Source organism: Syngnathus acus, chromosome 3 (genome assembly GCF_901709675.1).
Source record: "Syngnathus acus chromosome 3, fSynAcu1.2, whole genome shotgun sequence".
Classification (NCBI taxonomy): Eukaryota; Metazoa; Chordata; class Actinopteri; order Syngnathiformes; family Syngnathidae; genus Syngnathus; species Syngnathus acus.
Window position 1 is genome coordinate 15,333,059 of NC_051089.1, and position 23,848 is coordinate 15,356,906.

The 23,848-nt window shown below is 40.4% G+C and overlaps 2 protein-coding genes across 2 annotated transcripts; one reads left to right on the plus strand and one right to left on the minus strand.

Moving 5' to 3' along the window:
• Positions 1 to 1,700: 1,700 nt before the first annotated feature.
• On the plus strand, positions 1,701 to 12,604 carry gas2b (growth arrest-specific 2b). The gene is made up of 8 exons (XM_037247996.1): positions 1,701 to 1,773; positions 4,101 to 4,346; positions 5,027 to 5,136; positions 5,425 to 5,566; positions 5,970 to 6,033; positions 6,277 to 6,751; positions 6,840 to 6,947; positions 11,941 to 12,604. The coding sequence occupies exons 2-8, from the start codon at positions 4,130 to 4,132 to the stop codon at positions 12,139 to 12,141; spliced, it is 1,317 nt and encodes a 438-aa protein (XP_037103891.1). The 5' UTR covers positions 1,701 to 1,773; positions 4,101 to 4,129; the 3' UTR covers positions 12,142 to 12,604.
• A 159-nt stretch (positions 12,605 to 12,763) lies between these two features.
• On the minus strand, positions 12,764 to 22,045 carry si:ch211-150g13.3 (transmembrane protein 178B). Its single transcript, XM_037247995.1, has 4 exons — positions 21,377 to 22,045; positions 20,075 to 20,188; positions 18,193 to 18,330; positions 12,764 to 16,269 (listed from the first exon to the last, which is right to left on the minus strand). Exons 1-4 carry the CDS (start codon positions 21,762 to 21,764, stop codon positions 16,022 to 16,024), a joined length of 888 nt encoding a protein of 295 aa, XP_037103890.1. The 5' UTR covers positions 21,765 to 22,045; the 3' UTR covers positions 12,764 to 16,021.
• Positions 22,046 to 23,848: the final 1,803 nt, after the last annotated feature.

The window sequence follows — 23,848 nt, forward strand, 5'->3', positions numbered from 1 at the left end:
TAACAGTTTCAAATCATTTCTACATGTGCCATCTCACATTCAGCAGCATCTTGAGTTTGTTGTGTGAAAAATGCTCATTGAACTGGAAATCGCCCAGTGTTTTCCATGTGGGTTGAAGGACATCCAAACAAAAATTCATTCATATTCATAACAGTGCTGCTCTGCATTCAGATTAGCAGAAGGAGAAACACTTCAGGAGGACGGGGGTTTGAGAGGTTGGGGGCGACCTCTCCCTCGGGACAGGGGCTGAAAATGAACCAGCAGTCACACCTGAGCTACAGAGCACAAAAAGAATCACGCACACTTGTAGTTGGTATAAGTACATCTCATCCTAATCAATTAGAGTATCTTGGAAACGTTTGTTTATTGTTTTCAAAATGAAATTAAAAAACTTTTTTTTAAGAAGGCTGAATCCCATCTTATTTCCATCGCAATTAATTATGGATTATTACTGGCCGGGCTATGATGTGGGTGGACTTCAACAAAGTACCTGAGGATCTTGTGTTTTCTGTGAGGTCGTCCTGCTGGCTCTAATATGGTCTGATCTTCAGTTTTCCACCAAATCTCAAGCCACGGTTCTCAGTTGCAAAGGGTATATTCTCCCTCAGTTGGGGATGAAGTGTCGCCTCTGTTGAACCATGAAGAGTCTTGTTTAGTGTACAGTAAAATTTATTTGTTTGTCTATCTATTTCCATCCATCCAACCATCTTCTTCTGCTTACCCGGGGTCAGGTCGCGTGTCTATTTATTTATTTATTTATTTATTTAATTATTTATTTATTTATTTATTTATTTATTTATTTATTCATTCATTCATTCATTCGGTTACCAACACAATTTTGGTCAACATTAAATAGTATTTTGTGTAATTCCAATTTTGAGCACTGGATAGCGGCACACTTTTAATTTGAGCTGGTGTACATTTGAAAGAAGAAGAATGAAACACTGTTGAAAATTAGTGCCATAATTACTAAAAACGAACAAAAAAAACATGACTAAGGACAACAAGCAGGGTGTTTGAAAATTGTGGATTTCGCTTACTGTGGTGATAGTCTGGACCCCCTGTCGTGCTGAAGTGAGAATTGAGCACAAAGGCACTGATCTGAATAAATTGGTTAATCACGCTCCGACTCTTACCCGCAGTATGATCACAAACTTTGAGTGCTATTGACCAAGATTGCAGATACAAGAGGCTCCAATGAACTTTCTCTGTCTACTGTCCATTGCCCCTGCACGAAAATGATGATATGCTTGTTTTTTTTTGTTTTTTTATGGCAAGCGCAGTCTACTTTCTGTTACCAAATTTTTGGGTGAGTAGGGGTTGAGGCAACTTTGTGTGCCAGAACACCTAGAGGGGCAAAATGGGCGCAAATATAGTAGACTAGACGTCACTCAATGTGACCAAAAATCAAATGGTGTGCCTGACAAATATCCATACACACCCAAAGGAAGGAATTCCCACATTAAGAAGAAAATGAATAAAGCATTTGTTTTTCATAATCGCCTGATGAGAATATACCTGTAAAATCTACAGTAGTTTTATCTTATGAGGAAAAAAAGGCTGTGCTGAGATGTGTCAAGATGTAAGCTGACACCACCAGTTGCAAGTTGGAAAGTAGTCTGCTGAGAGTTTCATCCCCTCCTGGTGAGGGAGAGCGAGGCCATGACCGTCGGGCTCAAAGTCATGTGTGCCCACCGCAGGGAGAGTTGGCATATTTGGATGAAGAGGTCAATCTTCAGTGAACTCCATCTGTGATTACTATCTGAACATTTTGTAAGTACATCTGCCTTGGCTTTGTAATGTTTTCATAATGCTGTCAGTGGTGCTATGAAGACAAACAGATTGAAAGATTGTGTAATTGATTTAAAATTTGGGAAGCGTAATTAAAGGTTTTACACAAGTTTTAAAAACTGCATAGCTAAATTCATTGTATTAACTGGCTTGCAAAATTGAACTGCGCAATCCCATGATGTCAGGGCATTCAAATTGAGTCAAGTAGTTGAGCTGTTTTAGGATTGTGTGTGTACAAAAGTGTGAATAAGACTACATAATGATGTTGATGCTCCACAAAGCTGGAACATAGACTGTTCCAAGTCTTAGAATATAACCTTTCAGTCAAAGGAATAAAGTAAGAAGTTAACTTTTATATGATGGTGGTGGCATTTGACCGTGTCAATTTACTTAGTGTGGAAGTAACTCAGAGGAAGCCAATCGATGGAAGGACAGCTTTAGGTGAATTATCGGTGGCCAAGTGGCATTCATTCATTTGCTCAGAATCGCTCCCTGCTTGTTGAGAACCCCTTTGCCAGCTTCTAGACCAGTGACAGCGACTAAACTCTAATAAACTGACAGTAAATTAGATATTGATAGGTTTTCTACACTGGCTGACATAAAAGGTAACATTTTGCTTTGCTACTTTATATAAGATCATTTTGCTCACGTTTGGGTGTTGTGTAAAATAATTGCAGCGGTTTGCATTTAATGAATGAAAGCACAATTGAATGTTGGGAATCGTCACTCGAGCGAAAGCTACAATGCAAAACACCAATGCATGCGCTTGTGGGTATGTGTGCATCAGGGCCCGTGTGTGTTCTTATCATCCATGCATCTTGAGCTTTGCTGGAGCATAAAGGCTGCCAGTGTCTCAAAAGTCAGGCCAGCGGGTGACCTTTGCCATCCCTTCCCAGCAGAGCAATCCTGGAGTACAGGTGTGATTTTCTCACCTGGATGTTTTGTTCGAGACACAAGCTCGCATGGCTCGTCGGTCAACCAATAAAGCGGCGTCCAACTTGGCACGACACCGCTTCCCATACCCCCGCGTCTGTCCCGCGTCTGGACCATGTGTTTACAAAAGGGCTCTTTCTCTAAGTTCATGCAACGCTGCGCCGACCTACATCTTCACATTCCTGTTTTGGTGAATTTGTTGTACTTTGCACACACACACAGACACACGCAGTGTTGAGTGAGATTTTCTTGACATTTTTCTTGTGAATTCTTTAGCTTCCTATTTGATCATGTTGTGATGCTTCAACAGTACAAATGCACCAGGCCTTTAACAACAAAACACCAAGCATCTGCTTCCAAGGTGTCTTCTAATCCGATGAGTCTACTTTAGATATCTAAAATTCTCAAAAATGATTACTTCAAAGAGACACAGACAGACATGGGACCTTTGACAACAGTATGTCAACAAACCTACTAACCCACTGTCTGGTCCTGGTTCTGTGTGATTAGTAGTAAGTATTCCCGGAAGACAGAATGTGTGTCTGCTTGGGAGTCAAGCTTTATGATGAAAGCTTCTTTGCAAATATGACAAATGAGCCGTTCACTAGCACCAGTGATTGTGACATTCTATTTCAAGCACCTGGAAAAATTAACAAGTGTCATGTCAATGGATGATTAATGTCCACACAAAAAAATGTAGAGAAATCCAGATCATTGCTGAAGTGCCCATGATCAGGGTACCAAAAGTCCCACATTGTTTGGTCATGATGTGCATGTTGTGACGCAGAAGAGTGGTATATTTATATTTATTTGGCAAATGGCGAAATTCACCCAAACATAAAAGTTTTGCAAATCGTCAAGCCTTGAAATCTGCCAATGCTTGTTTGAACCATGTCAAGGCTTACAATTTGATTCCCATAGTTAAGATGAATATTCAGAGGAAAAAACATGCAGCAACACTTTCAATTTCATGGACCATGCTTCTTTTTAGTAAAATCCTTTATGGCGGTGTTTGCCATTGTTGCCTCTGTAACTTCCTTCCTTACTGATCTACGGGAAAACACCCACAAAAGTACAGAAAACGCCAAACAAATCTGGAACACACAGATCAGCTGTTGCCAAATCCCCTTTGTCTTGTTTTGCTTTTGTTATGTAAGAGAGTTTGCTTCCTAGGATTCCGCTCTATTTGAAATCATGGGCTTTCATATTGTCGATCTCGTTTTCGTTAGGCAGTACAAAGCTTAAACCTGGTAAAAATATTGTCAAGCAAATGGTTTGACCTAAGCCTGGTAAATCAAAAAAATATAGAACCCATCTGATTGATACAGCAGCATGATCAGTCAATGATAGACTAAACCTAAATGGTTTCCTTTTAGGACTTGCGAAAGCTGATCAGAGCAGAGGTATGGATGAGGAAGTGGAATCCACGAACACGAGGGCCGAGAGTCCTTTGAGCCAGCTGACGGGGTTGGGGATGAGCTGTCTCCTCAGTCAGAAGTATCGCCACTGTGGGCCGGGCCTTGCCAGTCCTCAGGAGTACAACCAGTGGCTACCATGCCGCCATGATGCCAGTCTCCTGCCTATGAAAGAAGACCTGGCTCTTTGGCTCAACAACATCATGGGTGAGATTATGAACCTTTGGATGTTGACCCTGTGAAGCCAAACGCCTTGTCAAATGTGGACCTGGTCCACAATTTCTTTACCAGTCACAATTCTGAAATGGTCAATGACTTTTTCGGTCATGCTTCCAATTGACGCCATTCCATTTCAAATCCCGACCAAAACACTTCATCCTCAAAGACAGAATCACTGAAATGATGAAATTCTCGTCTCTCAATTGGTCCATCCCATTTGTTTTGTTTGGGTTAATTCAACTTTTATGAGAAAATGCCCAGCAACCAAGGAAACAATTGCAACCGACTCACGAAGTTCTCGCGTAGACATCATCAGTTTTACAAATTTTCGACCTACACGTGGGTGTTTTAAATTCTGCTGAAAATCGTCCAAAAAAAGCCCCAAATCACTAGTGAGACTGTGAGTTCAATTTTAAGTTTAATATTCATTTGAATTTGATAAATTTTGTCTTCATAAGACAGCATATTTTATTGATACATTTTATAGGGTTGCTGTTTTTCACTGGAGTCAGCCGGGATAGGCTCCAGCACACCTGCGACCCCCGTGAGGAGAAGCAGTTCTGAAAATGGATGGATGTTTATGTTCAGTCTTTGCAGATATCACTGTAGGGATGTTCTCTTTAAAACACACAATTTCAAAGGCCATATGTGTGTGTGTTTGTGTGTAGGTGTGGACGTCACCGCTGACAACTTAATGGACAGACTGGACAATGGTGTCATTCTTTGTCAACTGGCACAGTTTCTCCAAGACAAAATGAGCCACAACAGTAATGGAAAGGTGCTGTCCTGGAAAGAAATATTTATTTCTTAAGATCGGTGTCTTTTATTTTAATCAGTCTAACAAAGTATAGAAAGTACAACTATTCAAATAAGTGCGTGATGTACGGGATATGAAATAACCATTATCCACAATTCTCTGACATGCAGTAATTTCCACCACAATGATACGTACTGTTAACTAAACAAAGGTAAAAAGAAACAGGCATTTGCTGGAAAAAGAAGATTCTCTCTACCTCTTTAATGAATGTGCCTTCTCTTAATGTGATTTTGTGTATGCTGGGTGCAGCCCATCATCAAAAGAGTGATTCATTGGCGGGCTGATGCTACTTCAGGATCATTTTTTGCCAGAGACAACACCGCTAACTTCCTCTACTGGTGCCGCAAGATTGGCATTGACAGGGCCCACCTTTTTGAATCCGAGGATTTGGGTGAGCTAATTGTGTGTATTTTTGTGTGTATAGTGCCAAAAAAAAAAACTGCTGCCATGATTGTGACATTACACATCCTTTTCCCGTAACATAGATCAATGAGATTATTTTCAATAGATTTTGGCGTGTGTACCGGGGTATATTGTTCACGCGCCATCTTCACAATACCGTCAGGTTTGTTGTGTTCGGATAGGCCCTTTGTTTGATGTGGAAGTAGTGAAGGAGATGAAGCATCCATGCCCTCATGCCCTCAGATGCACATTCAAAGGCCTCAGAAATTCCAGCTCTGCCTCAAAGAGACAGTGCACTTGACAAAATATGCCCCCGTTTGCCAGAGACACATTTGTTCTATTTTTATCTATCCACCCTCTTTGTTTGTGTTCTTTACATGTGCTGTGTGAAGTCCTCCATAAGCAACCATGGGAGGTGTGCCTATGTCTGATGGCGCTGGGACGTATGGCAAGCAGGTAACTACGTATATAAAGTGCTCCAGCCAAAATCAAGATCATGCAAAGTGACAATGAAAGTAAAACTATAGGCAAAAGATGTATGATGTTATTTAGCTTCAATTTCCTGTATAAACTCTGTTATATGTAGTTACGTTGTTTGAGGCTTAGCTGTAAAAAAAAAAGCAGCAGCATTCACTTGTTATATTTCTAATCGTTAATTTGGATGACCTTACAAGTATTGCCATATTTTCGCCTTTTTAGGTATGGAGTCGAGCCTCCAGGCCTTGTGAAGTTGGAGAGAGAGATAGAAAGGGAGGAAGGAGGGAGTACCTCTCCATTGTCCCCGCTACCCTTCTCCTTTTTTCCGGCCCCAGAGCTTTGCTCACGCTCACATTCAAGCAACCCTCCGAGCCCGCCCCCTCCTTCTCCGCCGGTGTCCCTCACTCCAAGCTCCATCTGCCTCTCGGAAGCCCACATCACGCCCCTCGCGTCTGATCTTCCATCAGCCGCTGCAGAGCCAGTGCCCACATGTTTATCCCCCCTGCAGTCCTTCCTCCCAGCTCCAAACCTCAGCACAACCACAGCTTCAAATCAAACCTCTTTGTGCTCTCCTGACACATCTGCAACCTCACAAGGCCAAACGCAGGTGGCCATTGCTGCAAGATCCCCCACACCCTCCCGAGCACCAAACTCCAGCAGAAAAAGCACCGACACCAGTCACATTTTGGATGATGGGGTACGCCTCATTCACGGAGCTTGCTTACATTGTGGACGTAGCATGTCTGCAGTACATTAACACCCTGTGTCTGTTTAACCTCTTTCAGGTGAGAATTATTATTGAGAATCCGCCCTGCAGCTGTCCAAACAGGTTCCCTGTTGAAAAGCAGCCAAGAAGCTGTTATCGTGTGGGGGAAAAACTTCTTTATATACGGGTAAGGATTTTTCTGTTTTGTTTTTTTAGATTTAATCACCAACGAATCCCCATAAGCTATTCAAGGTAAGACAGGCTAAAATAATAAAAATGTGAACATTGAAATACATTAAATTAAAGCTCAATACTCAATACAGCACACTGTGAAATGGCTCAGCCCCAAAAATCTTTGCTCTTTGGTATGAGCATATCATCTAAAAAGGTAAATAATCCAACAATGTGTCTGTAAAGTCGAACTGCTACCTTTTTGCCATTATCTGGGATGGAGATGTTGGTGCCTTTCAGCCTCCCTCAGTCATTCACCACCTGTATGTTTCAATACAAAGGCTCAAGGAAAGGCCTTCTGGGAGGCAGGGTTGCCTGGCAACGAATAAGACTAGGCTGACAATGATTTTATTCAGAACACAGACCTTCAACTAAGAGTTCAAATCTGAGAGGGAAACAAACGCGCCTCTTGCAGGTAGATTTTACAAAGATATGGCTTTTGTGTGCAGTTCGAATGGCAGCCCCTTTGGGAGTCAATGTCCTTCCATGTGAGAAGACATCTCATTGTGTACTGGATGATTTATTTCACTCACGCTAAGATCCATCAAACTATATTCATGCTTCAGCCTCACATGTCACATGGGGGGCATTTTATTTTTCAATACCTTAGGATGATAAAAATACATATTAAACCTTACATGAAAGCTATACTGATGTGTGCATGATCTTTTTAATTTGCTGCAATTGTAGTAGCCTTCAATCTTCTACTGCTTGTGAGAAAAGGCAAAAGAAGAAATAGGATGTTGTGGTTTATTCACCTTTTATTAAATTTACTGTTCAATTTTACACTTCTGCGATAGCATGTTTTTATAATCTGATTTAAGAATTCTTGTTCTATGAAGGACTATGGGTCAAAGACCGATACAGCGTGAGCCATTTTCTATACTGGTTGTCCTCATTTGGATTGCGGGTGAGCTGGACCAGAGAGGCAAGAATGGTACACCCAGGAGTCATTCGCACATATTGCTTAGAAACCATTTACACTCACATTGGGACAATTAGGAGTCTTCAATGATCCCCACATGCATGTTTTTAGTATGTATGTATGTATGTTTTTAGTATGTACTGTAATACTTGCAGAAACACCATGTAAGCATGGGGAGTACATGCAAACTCCACACAAAAAGTCCGGAGCCCAAATTTGAACCCTCAACCTACCAACTATAAGGCAGATGTGCAAAATAAATAAATAAATAATAAATAAATAAAACGTTCCAATTCTATATGTAACACTATAAATAAATGAATCAATAAATAAATAAAACGTTATAATCCTATATGTAACACTATCAGTAAAGAAATCAAGGCGTAGTGGCAAAAGCGCGAAGCCACCTGACTCAGGAGTGTGTACAAATTGGTCACTAGTTGACACCTATTTAGTGCTTTGTAAATCTTAATGGAAATGCCATTGACCAAGCAATGTCTAATTGGTAATCAATGTTGTCAGCCTCAGTTTGTTGAAAATAGAGATACAACTAATGGCATAAATTCAAATGAGTTTCGATGTCTCATCGTGAATGTAAGGAAGTGAGGTTGAACATTAAAAAAAAAAAAAAAAGACACTATCAGTTCAGATAATCAAATAGCATGTTTGGCTTTAACAGATAACATATATTTTTTTCCTTCTGCTTTTTAAAAACGTTTGATTATGTTGCAGGTATTTCACACTAAACAAATTTTTGGGCCTTTCACCCATACAATATCTGTTAGTCATCTTTCCTTGTGTTTTCTTATCTTCATTTGAGCCATTTAATAAAACCAGAATCCAATTTTAAATATTTTAACAGAATAGAATTTTGTCTGATATAATATTTCAGGTTTTATATCTACTCTTCATATGTAGCACCTCAATTTTGTGCTTTCAGTGAGTGTTCAGCCATAACTCCCCAAGTGTGGGCAGGACTTGCATTACCTTTTCGTCAGCTTTTGACAACACAAACACTGTGCTGCTGGAGCTGCTGCCCATTGACCCTGACTCCATCTATCACGTGTCACACAGCTGTCATCATGGTTGGAAATACACATACCATAAACCCCAATTAACATACACCATGACGACCCCCCATTTGTGGACACACCTTTGAAACAAGCACATATTATTGATTTGCTGGGCAAAGTCATTAGTGAGGGGTTTAATCGGACAGCTTGTTAATGAGCAACTGAGCATGACGGCCCCTCCTCATGTGTAAACTTTCAGCCCCCCCACAGCCGTGTCCATGTCCTTGGGGGACTATTCAATCATGGTGGCCATGAAGGGCTCAGCCATTCTTTGGTGTTAAAAAAGAGAAAAGCTTTCCTTTCTTCTCTGTGCCCAATTAGACTCTGTGTAGCCAGAACACGGTCGCAGTGTCATTGACAGAAAAGGCGTGTGCAAGATCATGCCACATTCATTATTTGTTCAGCACATTTGCTAATAAGGTAAACCTAAGGACAGTTGAGCATTAATGCGTTTGCATTTTGGGCTCAGCTTTATGGCAGAAATGACCTAATCACTCTCTTTATGCTTGAGTGACCTTTGTTGTGGGATAATAAGATATATGGGTAAAACTTTGCTGCACGGTTGTCAACGCATTTTCTATTGAATACATTAGACTTTAAAATGGTATGTAAGAATAACCATTCAAATATGATGCACGCAGATGAACTTTGTTGTTATGCCTTTCTGTGTTCTGCAATCCTTGTCTGGCACTCTTGAGATGAGAGAGGAAGGTTGTCACAATGTTATAAAACTAAACATTTACAGTTTACCCTGAGGAGAACTTGACTTTTACATTTCATATCTGCCCCAAAACCACAAATGGCAAGCTCAAGGTAGCACTCAAGGAAAACACAAGTACTATTTTATTTTCACATGACAAATTGGCCAATAATGTTGAGATGCCCACATTCACATTATTTCTCTTACTGTAAATTTTATTAGGGTCCAGGGTTCCCTCTTGCCTCAGAAGCTGTGGATTTGGCTCAAGTCTGACTCCTACTGGCAGTTGTTTAAATCTTTCTCCGGTGACCCCATATTAATTTTTCAGCAGGACAAGATGAGTCAGTTGGCCTAACAGTGTGGACTCAGGGGAATGCAGGAGATGCTTTAGAGGAAGCAAACGTAGCAGGTTGTGTCGGGGGAAGGAGGAGCTTTATTGCTGACCCACAAATATAGCTGCCTGTGTGATCATTCCAAACAAATCCCATCCCCCACTGCCCAAAAAAAGCACCAATCTGCTTTTTTTATATACTATGTCACGGGCCTTTTCAGAACGTCAGTGCATGACACACGTGCATACGCACGCACGCATGCACACGCATGCACACACATGCACACACACGCACACACACGCACACACGCACGCACGCACACACAATATAAACTATAAAAAACACTTCTTTGATCCATGTGTTCTTACTGTATTTCTTTCTTTCAGGATGTTGCCAAAAGTGAGAATCACTCAAAGCTTACTGGTTCTTTTTACATTTTTGTAAAGATCTGAACAAACTAGTTAATAAAATGTATTTTAACTTTAATGTTGAGGACCACTTGTGTGACCAAAGTGGGAGTAGTGACCAATTATATCCAGCAGATAGAGCTGCAGCTAGTGAAATCATATTCTGTAATACCACAAGTGTCTAAACTCAAGGCCCATGGGTCTGGAATTGGTTCAACACAGCCGCTAAAGCAAGATATCTGCATTTGATTCATATTTCTTACTAAAATCGGTATCCATCTTATTTGCGTGGATTTTTGCCATGACTTCCAGTATTAAGTAGAAATGGCTTTATTGTTTACATAACTGTTTGCATGAGTCCACTTTTGTATGACAGTTGCAATGTGGGAACATTAGTTGTTGCATCTTAAAAGAGAAAACATTTCAATCCAGCCTCTGACTACCTTAGGATGATATCAAAAAGTGACCAGCAACAGTCTCAGTATTTGCATCCAGCAACTCTTGTCCGGTGTGCGATGGCATCTGTTGCTCTTGTTTAATATATCCGTAAAATTATACAGGCAATTTATAATGCACCCATTAAAAAATAAAAACATGCACCAAATTTTAGAAATCAAAGCAAGGCAATTATTTTCCTATGAAAGACCATGCAGTGTAAAAGACATCCAGCGGCTGTAAGTCAGGAAAATGGTTCACAGAGAATGTCAGACTTGACCCCTGTCAACCTTAACATTTTAATCTGGACTATGTCAGATGAGATAGACCGCGCCTCGGCTTCCTTCCACGGCTGCTTAAGTCTGAGCGTGTGCCATTGATTTTTCATCCCATACGTGTGACACGCTCCCCCAAACATGAGGGAGGGAGGGGCGGGTGGGCATATCTGCTTGTGTGATCACATTCTTAATGCTTCCTTAATGAAGGGTTTATTGGCCACAAAACCAAGAAGGGGGGGGCTCATGCTGACAGGACAATGCCTCCCGGGAATGTTAATGTCTCCTGGGAGTTGTGACTGTGCGATGGATTCATTTCAATCCCCCTTTAATTTTTGTCCTGGCTTCATATTGTGGCAGTAGTTGCCATGGCAGCACTCGGGTTTTCATGGTGAAGGCGTCTTGTCTGTGAAGGATGTCTCGAATCCGAGACAGCGGCCCTTTCTGCAACAGCTGCTCGCACGCACCAAGGCTATACGGTTTTATTGAAAAATAAAAGGGCACGTTACGTGGTTTGGGTGCGGATGAAGCTTTGTGCGTCACTGCTCGTGTGCGCACGCGTGCTCATATATGGATTAGTCTGTCGCGTGAGCTCAGCTGGTGGCACGAGGCGCTCTTTTATTTGGTATAATGAGATTTTGACAAAGCTATCTGAAGATCATTTGACTTTCATGGAGACAACTTCATATGCAAGGGAAGCTTGTAAATATTAGATTGGTGTGCGTGTGTGTGTTTGTGTGTGTGTGTACTGACAATCTATAAAAAATGTGGCAATAAAACATTCTTTTTTTTAATGTCACAGATGCTGAATGAGCGTCACGTGATGGTGCGTGTGGGTGGAGGCTGGGAGACTTTTGTAAGCTACCTACAGAAACACGACCCCTGCAGAGGAGGACCGATGGGCAGATCTGTGATCAGGGGCTGTCGGGGCAGAGTTAAGCCACTCAATTTGAGCATGTCACCTGACAGCTACATGGTGGTCAATGCCCATGGAAAGAAATAGATTGTTCGACTGCTCATTTGTATTTTTTTGGTACGCACTTAATATTCCAACCAAATTGTACAAGTATAGTCAAGTAAAACATTTATTTCAAACAGGAATGTGTCCCATTCAACAGTGGTGTAACAAACTACATATTTTGTATAGATTAGCTGCAAATGTCTGACAATACTTGGATTGGTTTAGTGAGGTTACATTCACAGAAAGCATGTAAAATAGTGATTTTGTGTTTAATTTATATGTTATTGGAATACCCAAGATTCACAGTCTGAAACTAATTATATGCTTTACTTCATCAAATCAGTTGACTTTTTGAGTGCTGGAGTGTCGGGGAAGGAAGTTATGCACATTAAATGCTGGTGACACCTGGACATTTGAATTTTATAAGAATAAATGTATGATCATGTTATATAGAAGAATTTGAATCTTTTTCTTGGACTTGAGCAGTCATGCTAAAAATCCCAAAACACGTCAGTCTCCCTCTAGGTGGCACTATGTGCTCAGTGAAAAAATGCCATCGCAATGTTCTGGAAGAAACTGCAATCCTAAATACACGACATCAGCATCACGCATTACACAAGACTTAGTCATTTTGAAGCAAACTAAACAATGGAAACCAGAAAGCTAGTAATTACATCTTTTATTTCAGTAAAATAAATAAAATGGACAGTTTAATACTGAAATGTACTGCAATGAATTCATGCATGTCAGTTATGTCTTCTCAGTCACCACAAAGCACCTGCAGTGTGAATTGAACACATGTAAAAAAAACAAAAATAATAACTATGCTACTGAAACAAGTTCATCTTAAAATGGCAGCTTTTCCGCTGAACACAGGAAATTGAAAATTGAGAGTATGTGCATTTGATTCTGAATCATAACACTGCTGAAATGAACAGCGGACTCAGCATTCTTATAGTTATTTTGTCTTGAAACTAAGTGATAATGTAAAAAATTCCGGTCTGTGCTGTCAATTTGTATTTATCAAATGCAACAATCTGAGATAGGGGACACAAATTTGTGCTTAATCTTCATGTAATATGTGATATTACACGTGATAACATGTAATAAGTTGTAGCACATCAGATAGAAAAAAAAAAAGTGGGTCAGACTATTACCACAAGAGTACACAAAAATACATGTGTGTAATATTGCTTCCATTTTGTCAACACATTTAGTCCATACAGTAATACTTGTTACCGGCCAGTTTGGGTGATGGTCTTTAAAAAAGCGAGTCAGATGACTCGTGAATGGTGCAAGACAGTAAATGTTCATGATTTATTCCTAACACACATCCTCTTGTTACTGCCATCATATTGTCACAATAAAAGATTGAACTGACTTTCCATGAATACACAATGTGTTATAAACCCATAATATTTGTAAAAGACACATCAGAGTGTGCATCACATGCTCGTATCATTTTTGATGCCATGTGTGACCGACCTAGCAAACATACTTTGTAACTTTGCTCTGACTTAGAACGGATCCAGCAATGTGCAAAGATTCAACAAGACACTGAAGATACACTTTTCTGTCATGCTTCATCTAACCTCTTGTAGTGGTTTGGTAACGCGAAAAGGACATGAACACACATCATAATGCCTCACAATCGGTCATGTGACGCATCTCACTAAACTTTCACACTTTCGGTGACCAGGAGGCGAAAAAAACATACACCGGGCTGACACAAAACAAGCTACTGAGCCTCCTTCCAACTTTAACATCTCGTTATCCACCCTATTTTTTGAAACTCATACACTTGAATTGATCAATTTTCTAATGGATCTTGTTTTGTACAAGAAACTAATGCATAGTTGCATGTCACTAAAACAGCTTTTCCCAATTGCGAGGTCGGAGCCCTGGTGAATTTTGGCTGGGTCAGTCTTGGTTAGTCATCAAGTACGCACACTTTTTCATTCGATGTGTCGAATTTACCAGCTGGACTGCCAACCCAGAGTGATGACATTGCTGTGTGTGTCTTTATGTAAAGGTTAATACAACATAGTCAATCAGGATAGGATTTCAAACTAAAATACAATTATTGTTATCCAGTAATTTAAAATTTGATTTAAAAAAAAAAAAAGGTAGTAAAGTACTTATTTGGAATAAGACGTCAAATTATTTTTAAATTTCTTGCATTGCTGAACAGAAAACCAAAAACGTGTTTAAATTAATTTCTGACTTCCCACTCAGTAGCTGCCTCAAGTTAAGATACAAGAAAAAGCTGAATTCAGTTTGGAATTTCTCATTTCTGTTTAGGCTAGTGAAACACCTTGGTGAGCCAAATATGAATTTGATGTTGATGCTGATGATGACGATATGATTCACCGAAATGCTTCATGGCGCTGGTAACAATCCAAGGTGGTGGCAGTATAATATGCATTTGTTAAGCAATGTAGACCACAATGTTATTGTGTCTTGTACTTTGGTAAATTTGGGCACCAGGAAGTCATTTATAAACTGGGTCTTAAATTGAAAATTTGGAACCCTGTATTAAATCAAAATGATGCATTTTCATTCAAACAAGAGAATTATACTTGAATGAAGTGGTGGGACAAATCCTGTTGATCGTTCAGCACCTTTTGACTCAGATATGCAACAACACATTGAAAGTTGAAAAGAGTAAAACAAAAAAAGCCCCTTGCTCTGTCAGCTGCTAATGATCCTGTTGAGTCAAGGTAGAATTAAGGAAACCCTGGCCACTGTTTTTAGACCTTTTTTTTGGCAACACAAAAACTCTACAGCACTTTTTTCTTATTCCTAAAACAAGTACTTTTAAAAAGATGAGCATTTGTGTAAACAACCTTAGTCTGAATTTATCGCTGCAGTCAAATTTCTAAATTGTCTCTTGTCACATTCCATATCTGCTGTGTGCAAACAAGTTCTTGTCAAGAGTTGTAAGCGCTGTGCTCTTGAAGTCACAGCTCAGCAGTTACGCAGTTAAGCAAAAAAACAACATCAAATTGCCATCGTGTTGCTGAATCCTACAATGGATTCATCCCTCAAGCGCACATTTTTAACGCTATACTGCTGACCTGGCAGCATCGTTGTTTGAACACACGAAATAAACCTAATTGAAAATCTACTTTACATAAACGTTGTATCTTAGTCTACATAGAGATGCAATTGCACACACACAAATCTTTTAAGAGATGATCAAATGTTTTTTTTTTTTTAATGCAAATGTAGTCATCTGTATTTTTTTTTTTGGTGCTGCCCACACCACTCGATTCATCCAGCAGAGAACGCAGACATTTCACATGGTCACGGCTAACGTTTGATATCATTGTGCTACACTAACAGTAAGCAATGGGCAATCATTGCCAGATTTTCTTTTTTTTTTTTTTTTCATTGCAAACAGCAGCACACGGCACTCTGGTGAAAAGAGCAAGGCTGACAAGATGCTCTGGCCTCATTTATGTGATTTGCTCTGTTTGGATGATCTCTCTCATGATTCATCAGCAGAAAATGAGAAAAATGAGGGAAAGCTGGTGTCTTATCTGCTTGGGTCTGTGTGTAGCAAATGGATTTAGGAGAGCACCATTGTAAAACAGTCACCTTCAGATTGCCATAAAGTCAACATGTCTAAAATGACAACATCAAAAACCTTGTGCTATCAGAGCCAAAGACGTTTGGTTGCACTCTTAGTGTCCCTGGACGTCCTTTAGGGCGGGTTCAAGAACTTGAAGTCTGTTAGCTCGTCGTCCCAGAATGTGTGCGCTATCACAACTCAGGCACAATGAACACTGAGAGGGATGGCGTGTGGTAATATGGTGATGAGACAAAAATGGTCGTAGATTTTAACATCCAAGTCTTGAAGAGTGTCGTTTGTGTGCTCGGTGGTTGGTCGCCCAGCCTGGCCTGGCCCGGCCCGGCCCTGTCACACGGTTCCATTCTCGTGCCTCGGCTTGTGGGATGCTGTGCGGGTCGGCGTGCTGAGGGACGGGGCCAAGGTGCAAAGGAAGCCAGCCAACAGGGTAAGACCGAGGCCGCCCCAGGCGCAGAACATGGACCAGCCATAGCCATGGCTGATGTCCTCAGGAAGGCCGTACATGTTCCGAGGGTAGCGGGATAACTCAAAGTTGATTCCGGCCACACATGTGCACAAGGAGATGATGCAGCATGTTCCTGTGAAGAGACATGCACACAGTCATTGAGCAGGATGAGTATCTTTTGGAAATTCATGGACTGTCAATTAGCTATCAAAAAAAAGATCCTGTGTCTTGTGTGTGAATACTATGGAACCTCCATAGGCCAAAAGTTCTATCTTTACCACAAAAACCAAACAATCTGTGAAGCTCTCATTGTACTTGCCATTGCTTGAGACATCCGCAATATCTAGTGAGCCTTCAACTAAGCAAGTGGGTTTTGCTCTGTTTTGTGACGCAACCACACAACGGTAATCGTAAACCACAATCGAAGAAATAAGATTAATTGAATAACAATTCCATGCAAAACCATTTTTACCAAGCAAACGCAAATTAAAAAGAATGTGTGCACTGCCATAAATGTGAAAATCCAACACTCTTCTTAAAAGGTTTAAGTCAAAGTCAAAGTCTGCTTTATTGTAAATTTCTTCACATGCCAAGACACACAAAGAAATCGAAATAACGTTCCCACTATCCCACGGTGACAAGACATAGTACACAATATACATACAAGTAAACAACACAAAAAAATAAAAACAAGAAGGCACAAACAATGAATAAATAAGAGTGATGAATAAATAATAAATAAATAACACAATAAATAAGAGGAGTAAAAATGGAGCAAGTGTGCATACAGCAGACAGTCAGAATATAGCGCAAAAGTACAGGACGCTACGCAGAAGGGGGGAGAGAGTTCAGGATCCTAACAGCCTGGAGAATGAAGCTGTTGGTGAGTCTGGTGGTTTACAATTGCCTAAGATGTGACAAAGCACAACTTTTGTCAAAATGACGCTCAACTCGCTTCAGCACTTTTTTGGCACCAAGATGCAGCAAAGCACAGCGTTTGTCTAAATGAAAATACTAACCACACTTTAGCATAGTAATTCCTTGGCACCAAGATGGCACAAGAGGCAGTGAAACACTACTTTTATCTAAATGAAGCTCTCCAACTCATAGCACCTTAAAGCGGATGTTAATCAAAAGGATTTTTTCTTTAAAACTGGTATTCTTCTTAACATTACATTTCTGGGATAAGAGTAAATCATCCTCCGGGTGGCACCATGTTGGACAGTTCCACTTTTTGTGTTAAACCGGAAACAGACTTATTTCACCAAGGACAATCCGGCAGTATTTCCTCAGGCGGTGGGCATCTTTCGATGTCTGCAGGGTGATGCTGCGGATGTTTTATTGCCCTATTCTTTGCGGTGGCGTGCCTTGGGGGCTGGCTACTGAATTTCCCCCCGGGGATGAATAAAGTTATCTATCTATCTATCTATCTATCTATCTATCTATCTATCTATCTATCTATCTATCTATCTATCTATCTATCTATCTATCTATCTATCTATCTATCTATCTATCTATCTATCTATCTATCTATCTATCTATCTATCTATCTATCTATCTATCCATCCATCCATCCATCCATCCATCCATCCATCCATCCATCCATCCATCCATCCATCCATCCATCCATCCATCCATCCATCCATCCATCCTATCTATCTATCTATCTATCTATCTATCTATCTATCTATCTATAAAAAAGTAAAAGAAACGCATTTTAAGACTTATCATTGTGCTATGTGTGCCACATATAATTAGACTTCAGAGTTTTGTTCATAGTGAGATTGACCTAAATTAATACTTATCTGACAGTGTCACATGTGACATCTACGTAATACAATGAATATGAAGTCACATTACAATCACAAAAATGTACATACGGGTACCACATAGTTCTCTGACAGTGTCAATCAAATGTAAACATTAGCGTCTTTGGAAGAGTAGCTTCTTTTAATCACCACTTGTACTGGATGTCATTACAATGAGCGAACGGTCATAGTGTTGTAGCCGGTGGTCTGTGTTTGTGTAAATGCACGCAAATGTTTCCATTTAGTACCTCCCATGAGAAAGAGTAGCCCAGCTACATATTGCATGAGGTCATGCTGTTGGCAGCATCCCAGCACTCCAATTATCCAGCCAAAAAGAATGATGGAGACAGCCATACCAACAAAGCCAGCCGTCATTCTTCTTAGATCTGCAAGAAGAGATGACAACGTTAAAGATGTATTCATGTGAGCTATCACTCCAATTACATTTGTATCTTATACTGTAAGAATACTTTTGTTATTGCCCGATACAAATTTCCCCTCTTCCCAAAATAAAACCCCAACAACAAAAATGATCTTTGTTTCTTGGGGGGATGGAAAGAAAAGCATTCCACAGTACATACGATGGAAATATATTCGTTTCATAGGACAGCGGTTACACGTTATGCATGAATACTATGTTTTTTACTTTTATCCATCCTTTCCCAATACATCTTATCATTAGGGTCACGGGTGGGCTAGCGCAGACTTCAGGTGACAGAGCCCCTCCTCCACTCCCCGAACTAGTTGCCAGACGATCGCAGGGCAAATACCGACAACTACTGTATTAGTCACGTTCACAATTCTGGGCCATTTAGATGCTTAATTTAACCCAATATACATGTTCTGAGGATGTGGGAGGAAGTAAGAGTACTCATGGAAATACAGAAGGAGACAATCTGACCGCACCGACGCTACAGCAAAATGTGCCTGTGTCTGTGCTATGAACTTTGAACCTTTGAACTTTTACTCTGTGTACAGTGAGTCCTTAAAAGTGGTTTGACACGGATGGTTTGATAAACGTGTTATTTATGTTATAGTTATTTGAATAACTGTTAATATGTTGCGTCAGGCACGTTCTCAGTTCCTCGTTTGTGTTTATGTAACGTTAGCATACAATATTGTTTAGCCTGTTGTTGCCTATTCATGTCTGTTCTTGGTGTTGGATTTTGTCAAATAAAGTTTCCCCAAAAATGCCACTTGTACTCTGGTGCGACCTATGTTTTTTTCTTCTTTATTATGCATTTCATGGCTGGTGCGACTTGTACTCCGGAGCGGCTTATAGTTCGGAAAATACGGTAGTTGAGAACCATCAGCTGATTAGTCATTCGTTTAGCCAATGAAACGTTAGTGCAAACGAAACAACGAAGGAGGGAGTGTGAGAGAGAGGAAAGGGTGCCGTGTGTGTGTGTGTGTGTGTGTGTGTGTGTGTGTGTGTGTGTGTGTGTGTGTGTGTGTGTGTGCGCGCGCGCATTCGTGTGTATGTGTGTGTGTGTGTGTGACACTGATTGACAGACTGCGTGATTGGATGCTGCAATGAGGACCAATCTGTCTGTCTCCCGATGTTTTGTTGAATAAAGTTGTATTTGTTATTGTCGTACTTGTACACTTGTGTAGATGCTGCTACTGAGTAGGAGGTGGAACAACTGATTATTTAAAACTGAGTAATTGTTAATTTTTTCACATTAAACTTAATTTGAGTCAGTCAAATTTTATCTCTCTGGTCTTCTGGCAGAGGGGGGGGGGCAAGAGGACTTTAATTAGGGGGGCCCCTTGACATATTTTTGCCTAGGGTCCCACGGAGGTCTGAACACCTCACACGAGATGGTCCAGTGGCGCTTCAGACCAATTTGAACAATTTTCACCAAACAGCAGCAATGTGGCCACAGACCTAAAGAACCTGATTGGACAAAACACTTCGCTTTCGATTAAGAACAGCATGGACAAAGACGGAAAGGAATTGTTACTTGAACTCCACAACAAATGAATTCTTTTTCCCTTAACACAAAGCATTGGTCATCACGTATGTGCTCACAGCCAAGAAGCAGAATGCTGAATGTTGATAAAAAAATAAATAAAAAATAATAATTTAAGTGACAATTAAGCAAGTTTTCATCAAAACCTGATACTCACGAAGTGCATGCCATTCATCCTGCCGTATGGTCTTGGTGATGTTGATGGGTAAATTCCGTGGAAGAATGGATGAAGTGTAGTGATACTTTACCGGGGTACATCTTTGTATTATTCCTGGTGAAACAAAGCAAGTGTGAGACATTGCACACACACACACACACACACGTTTTTTGTCATATTTCAGTTTCTGATTGCTAGGTTACGGCTGAAACAAAACACCTACTAAATCATATATTTATCACTTTAAATGTTGATGAGTTATTGAGTAACACCAAACTGTCAACTTTGCAATGAGCAAATCTGACATCATGGAAACATCACTATACCAACCCAGAGAGTGTGACTCATGTTCCCCCACTCTGAGTTGTGCTTTAACAATTTCCAGAAACCATCAGTGTTATTATAAAAAGTTGGCATCGCAACTCTGTAACCACAAAGACACTGAGGATGATTAGTGATCTTGTTCTTCATAGAAGTTCAATAATCTTTGCACTTGAGGGAAAAAAACACCTAAAAATTCCCTGATAATTATTAGACATTTGACCCAAACACAGATATGTATCGCTGTGATAATTGTGATAGTAAACACTGACATTCCAAGCAAATACATTCAATAACCTCAAGTAAAATCTCTATGTTTTGGATAGGTTTCTGCACCACCAGTACTGTACTTGCACAACTGTAAAAACATTGGTTGGTCGAGCCAAGACAGATGACAATGATTAGTTTGGCAACATTCTTAAAAAATCACAATGTCCTGTCACTGGTGAGCTATTTTTTTGGAAACTTTCATCAAAATCATATTCAAACAAGCTGGCAGCCGGGGTGCAAATATTGTGTTCAGCATAAAATCAGAAGAATGTGTATATATTTTATTGTGATGATTCTTAAACAACTGGAGAAAGCTAAATATACATGTTTCTGCAGAGTAATTGATTGTCTGAGGAATTTATCGCTAAAAACACAATTGGTGTAGAGCAGAGCATGTGAGCTCAAAGGTTTGTTATTGTTTTTCTTTGCTTAGGCTCCAGGGGTACACTTTTCTATTCCTGTAAGCACCTTTACACAGTTGTTATTGTTTTTAGAAGAGCTCCCCAAAAATGTGATCAACATTTTGGGTGGGAGAATGCACCGTGGATGCTCTTGATGAGACATCCCTATCTATTTTGATTGACCACCAAAATCAAAAGAAATACTCTTGCAGGGCCACGTTGTCAAACTAAAGATGCTGAAGGAGTTCATAGCCGAGCATCGCGGCCTCCTTTCTCACAGGACAGGCACGGGAATGCTGCTCATGTTTACCTTTGTAAATAAGATCTTCGATGTCAAGGTCGAATCCCTCCCGGTGACATTTCCTCCAAAGGCCGGACACCGTTGAGTTGAACTGCCGACTGCAGTGGGACTCCATCGCGGAGGCTGCGGCCACAAAGTGTCGCTTGCTCCGGAAGAGAGGAACAGCCTCCGGGCCGCCTCCTCTCCTCTTCGGAGGCATCTGGAGGGGGAGGTTGTGGTTGGAGATGTAGATGTAGCCCGGGTCGTTGCGCTTGTTAGCGTAGTTTTTACACCTCTCTCTGTGCCTCCTGGCGTCCGTCTCGTACCAGTAGTCGGTGCAGATGGCCATAGCGAGCAGCCCCAACGCGCAGAATGCCAGGAAGAGCCCTCCACTGGTTAACATTTTCATAGCGGCCATCTTCCCGACTCGACGGAGACAGGCGAGAAGCTTCCTCCGGTGGCCGTGGTGCAGCCGGTGCTGGTACCTCTGCTACCGCGTGAAGTCACAGCCTCACGCGGTCCTGCCCTTCGAACATGCTGACCGAAAGGCCCGCGTTGCACGGACAGGATGGTGCGGTGGTCTGTTTTGCTCCCCGCTTGATGCAATGTTGTTCTCACCATCTGTTGTGGTACAGGAGGAGCGGATGGATGGCGACCAGCGCTGTGAGGAGGAGGCTGGGCCACGGGATGTAGTACCGCACTCTCTCCTCCGGGCTGTCGGAACGGGAGATGGCGAGCATATAGCATGGATACAGTCTTTCCAAAATCAATTAACCAATTAATTAATTTACCGTGTTAAGAAGTTGTTACTTGGTACAATCTGTGTAAAATGATGAGTATTTTGTCTCTGAAATGACCCGAAGATAAAGGGTTAAGTGAAGGGCTACATAAATGTGATGAAAACCAAAGAGAGCAAATATAAAGTATGACTAAATTCTAATTTTTCAAGATAATCACTCAAGCAAATCACATATTCACACTCCTGACTTTGGTAAATGAAGCATGAGCTCAGTTTGACCCACCACACCTGTCTGTTTAGGGGTTTATAATAAAATGGGGTGGAATCCAATTATTTTCAGTCCAGAGAGTGCTTCAATTGATTTACATTTTGGATAACTCTACAGTATACTTTATTTGCATAAGACTTGAGCATAATGATAGGTAATTGGCAGCCCATGATCCACATGCAGTTCCTGATCACAACTGTAGCAGCCCCCTAAAACATATTTTCTGAAGTGACATTTTTTTCATTTATATACAAACAAACCCATGACAATCTTTAGAAACAGGTGAAAACCCATCACTTATTTCATTGAAAATGGGGGATATTGCACGACCCACCCCTAAAGAAATGTGCAAAATTGTGAGGCTGGTTGGAGATCCTCAAATCGGCGGATGCAACTTTGAATATGAGTGATGACTATAGGTTCAGATTATAATTTCAACATTTATCACTACATGGCATATATTTCTTAGTTGAGTTTACGCAGATTCTTATGCTGCATTTGGGGAAGGTCAGAAGTGGAACTTTTACAACTTTCAGCAAGGAAAAGTGTACTAGAACGCCTCTTTGAACTGGGAGGTCTGAGTTGCAAAGTCGGGGACAAAAAAGGGCTCAGAGTTCAGACAGACAATATGACATCATCCGATAATGATGGGCAACCTGGAGACAGTCCGTGAATGGTAAAAACACTTAATTTAAAAAGCTCATAAAGATATAGTTAGCTTCATTTATTTATTATTTTAATTTTGTTTTGACTATGACATACTTTGACAGAAACCCACCTAAGAGACATGAGTACAGGGTGTCCTCGTTTACGACGTTGATCCATTCCATGTGTGTGATGTAAACCGAATTTCGGTAGAAGTTGGAACAGTAATAAAACAGTAATAATAGTAATAAAATGAAACAGTACAGTAGTAAAAGCAAATAAAATAAAAATCGAAACAGTAATAAAACCATGCATAAATAAATGTTTGGGTTGCACTCTACTGAATGTTTAATTGCCTCAGAACAATGAAGAATATCTTCATTTGCGATTAGGCTTAAATCATTTTACATTTGATGCTGACATATTACACCGAGAATGGAGGCATTTAAGGACGACAGGGATATCTAAAACAGCTAATTTATGCAAGTAAATGGGATATCGTTGTAAAACTTTTAAATATGCATCCAATTAAAAAAAAAAGTGTCTAAAGACACAAATATCCAGACATTTAAAGAAAAGAAACCCTCACTATTTATTTTAATAATAAAATCATGTTTATCATATCAAAGTCTATTTCTTTGTATAATTGTAGGCCTAGTAACTGCTAATTATGTTACATGGGTCGTACATCTTTCTGGCTACTGATACCCAAAGGACACAAATCAGCCTATATTTGCTGAATCAATGACCACAGCATGTGTAATAAATGCACTTTGTCGCTTGAGGTTAATACCAGAAGTCATTTGTGATGACATTTTGCTTGGACCGCTGAATAAATTGGTTGGGTTGT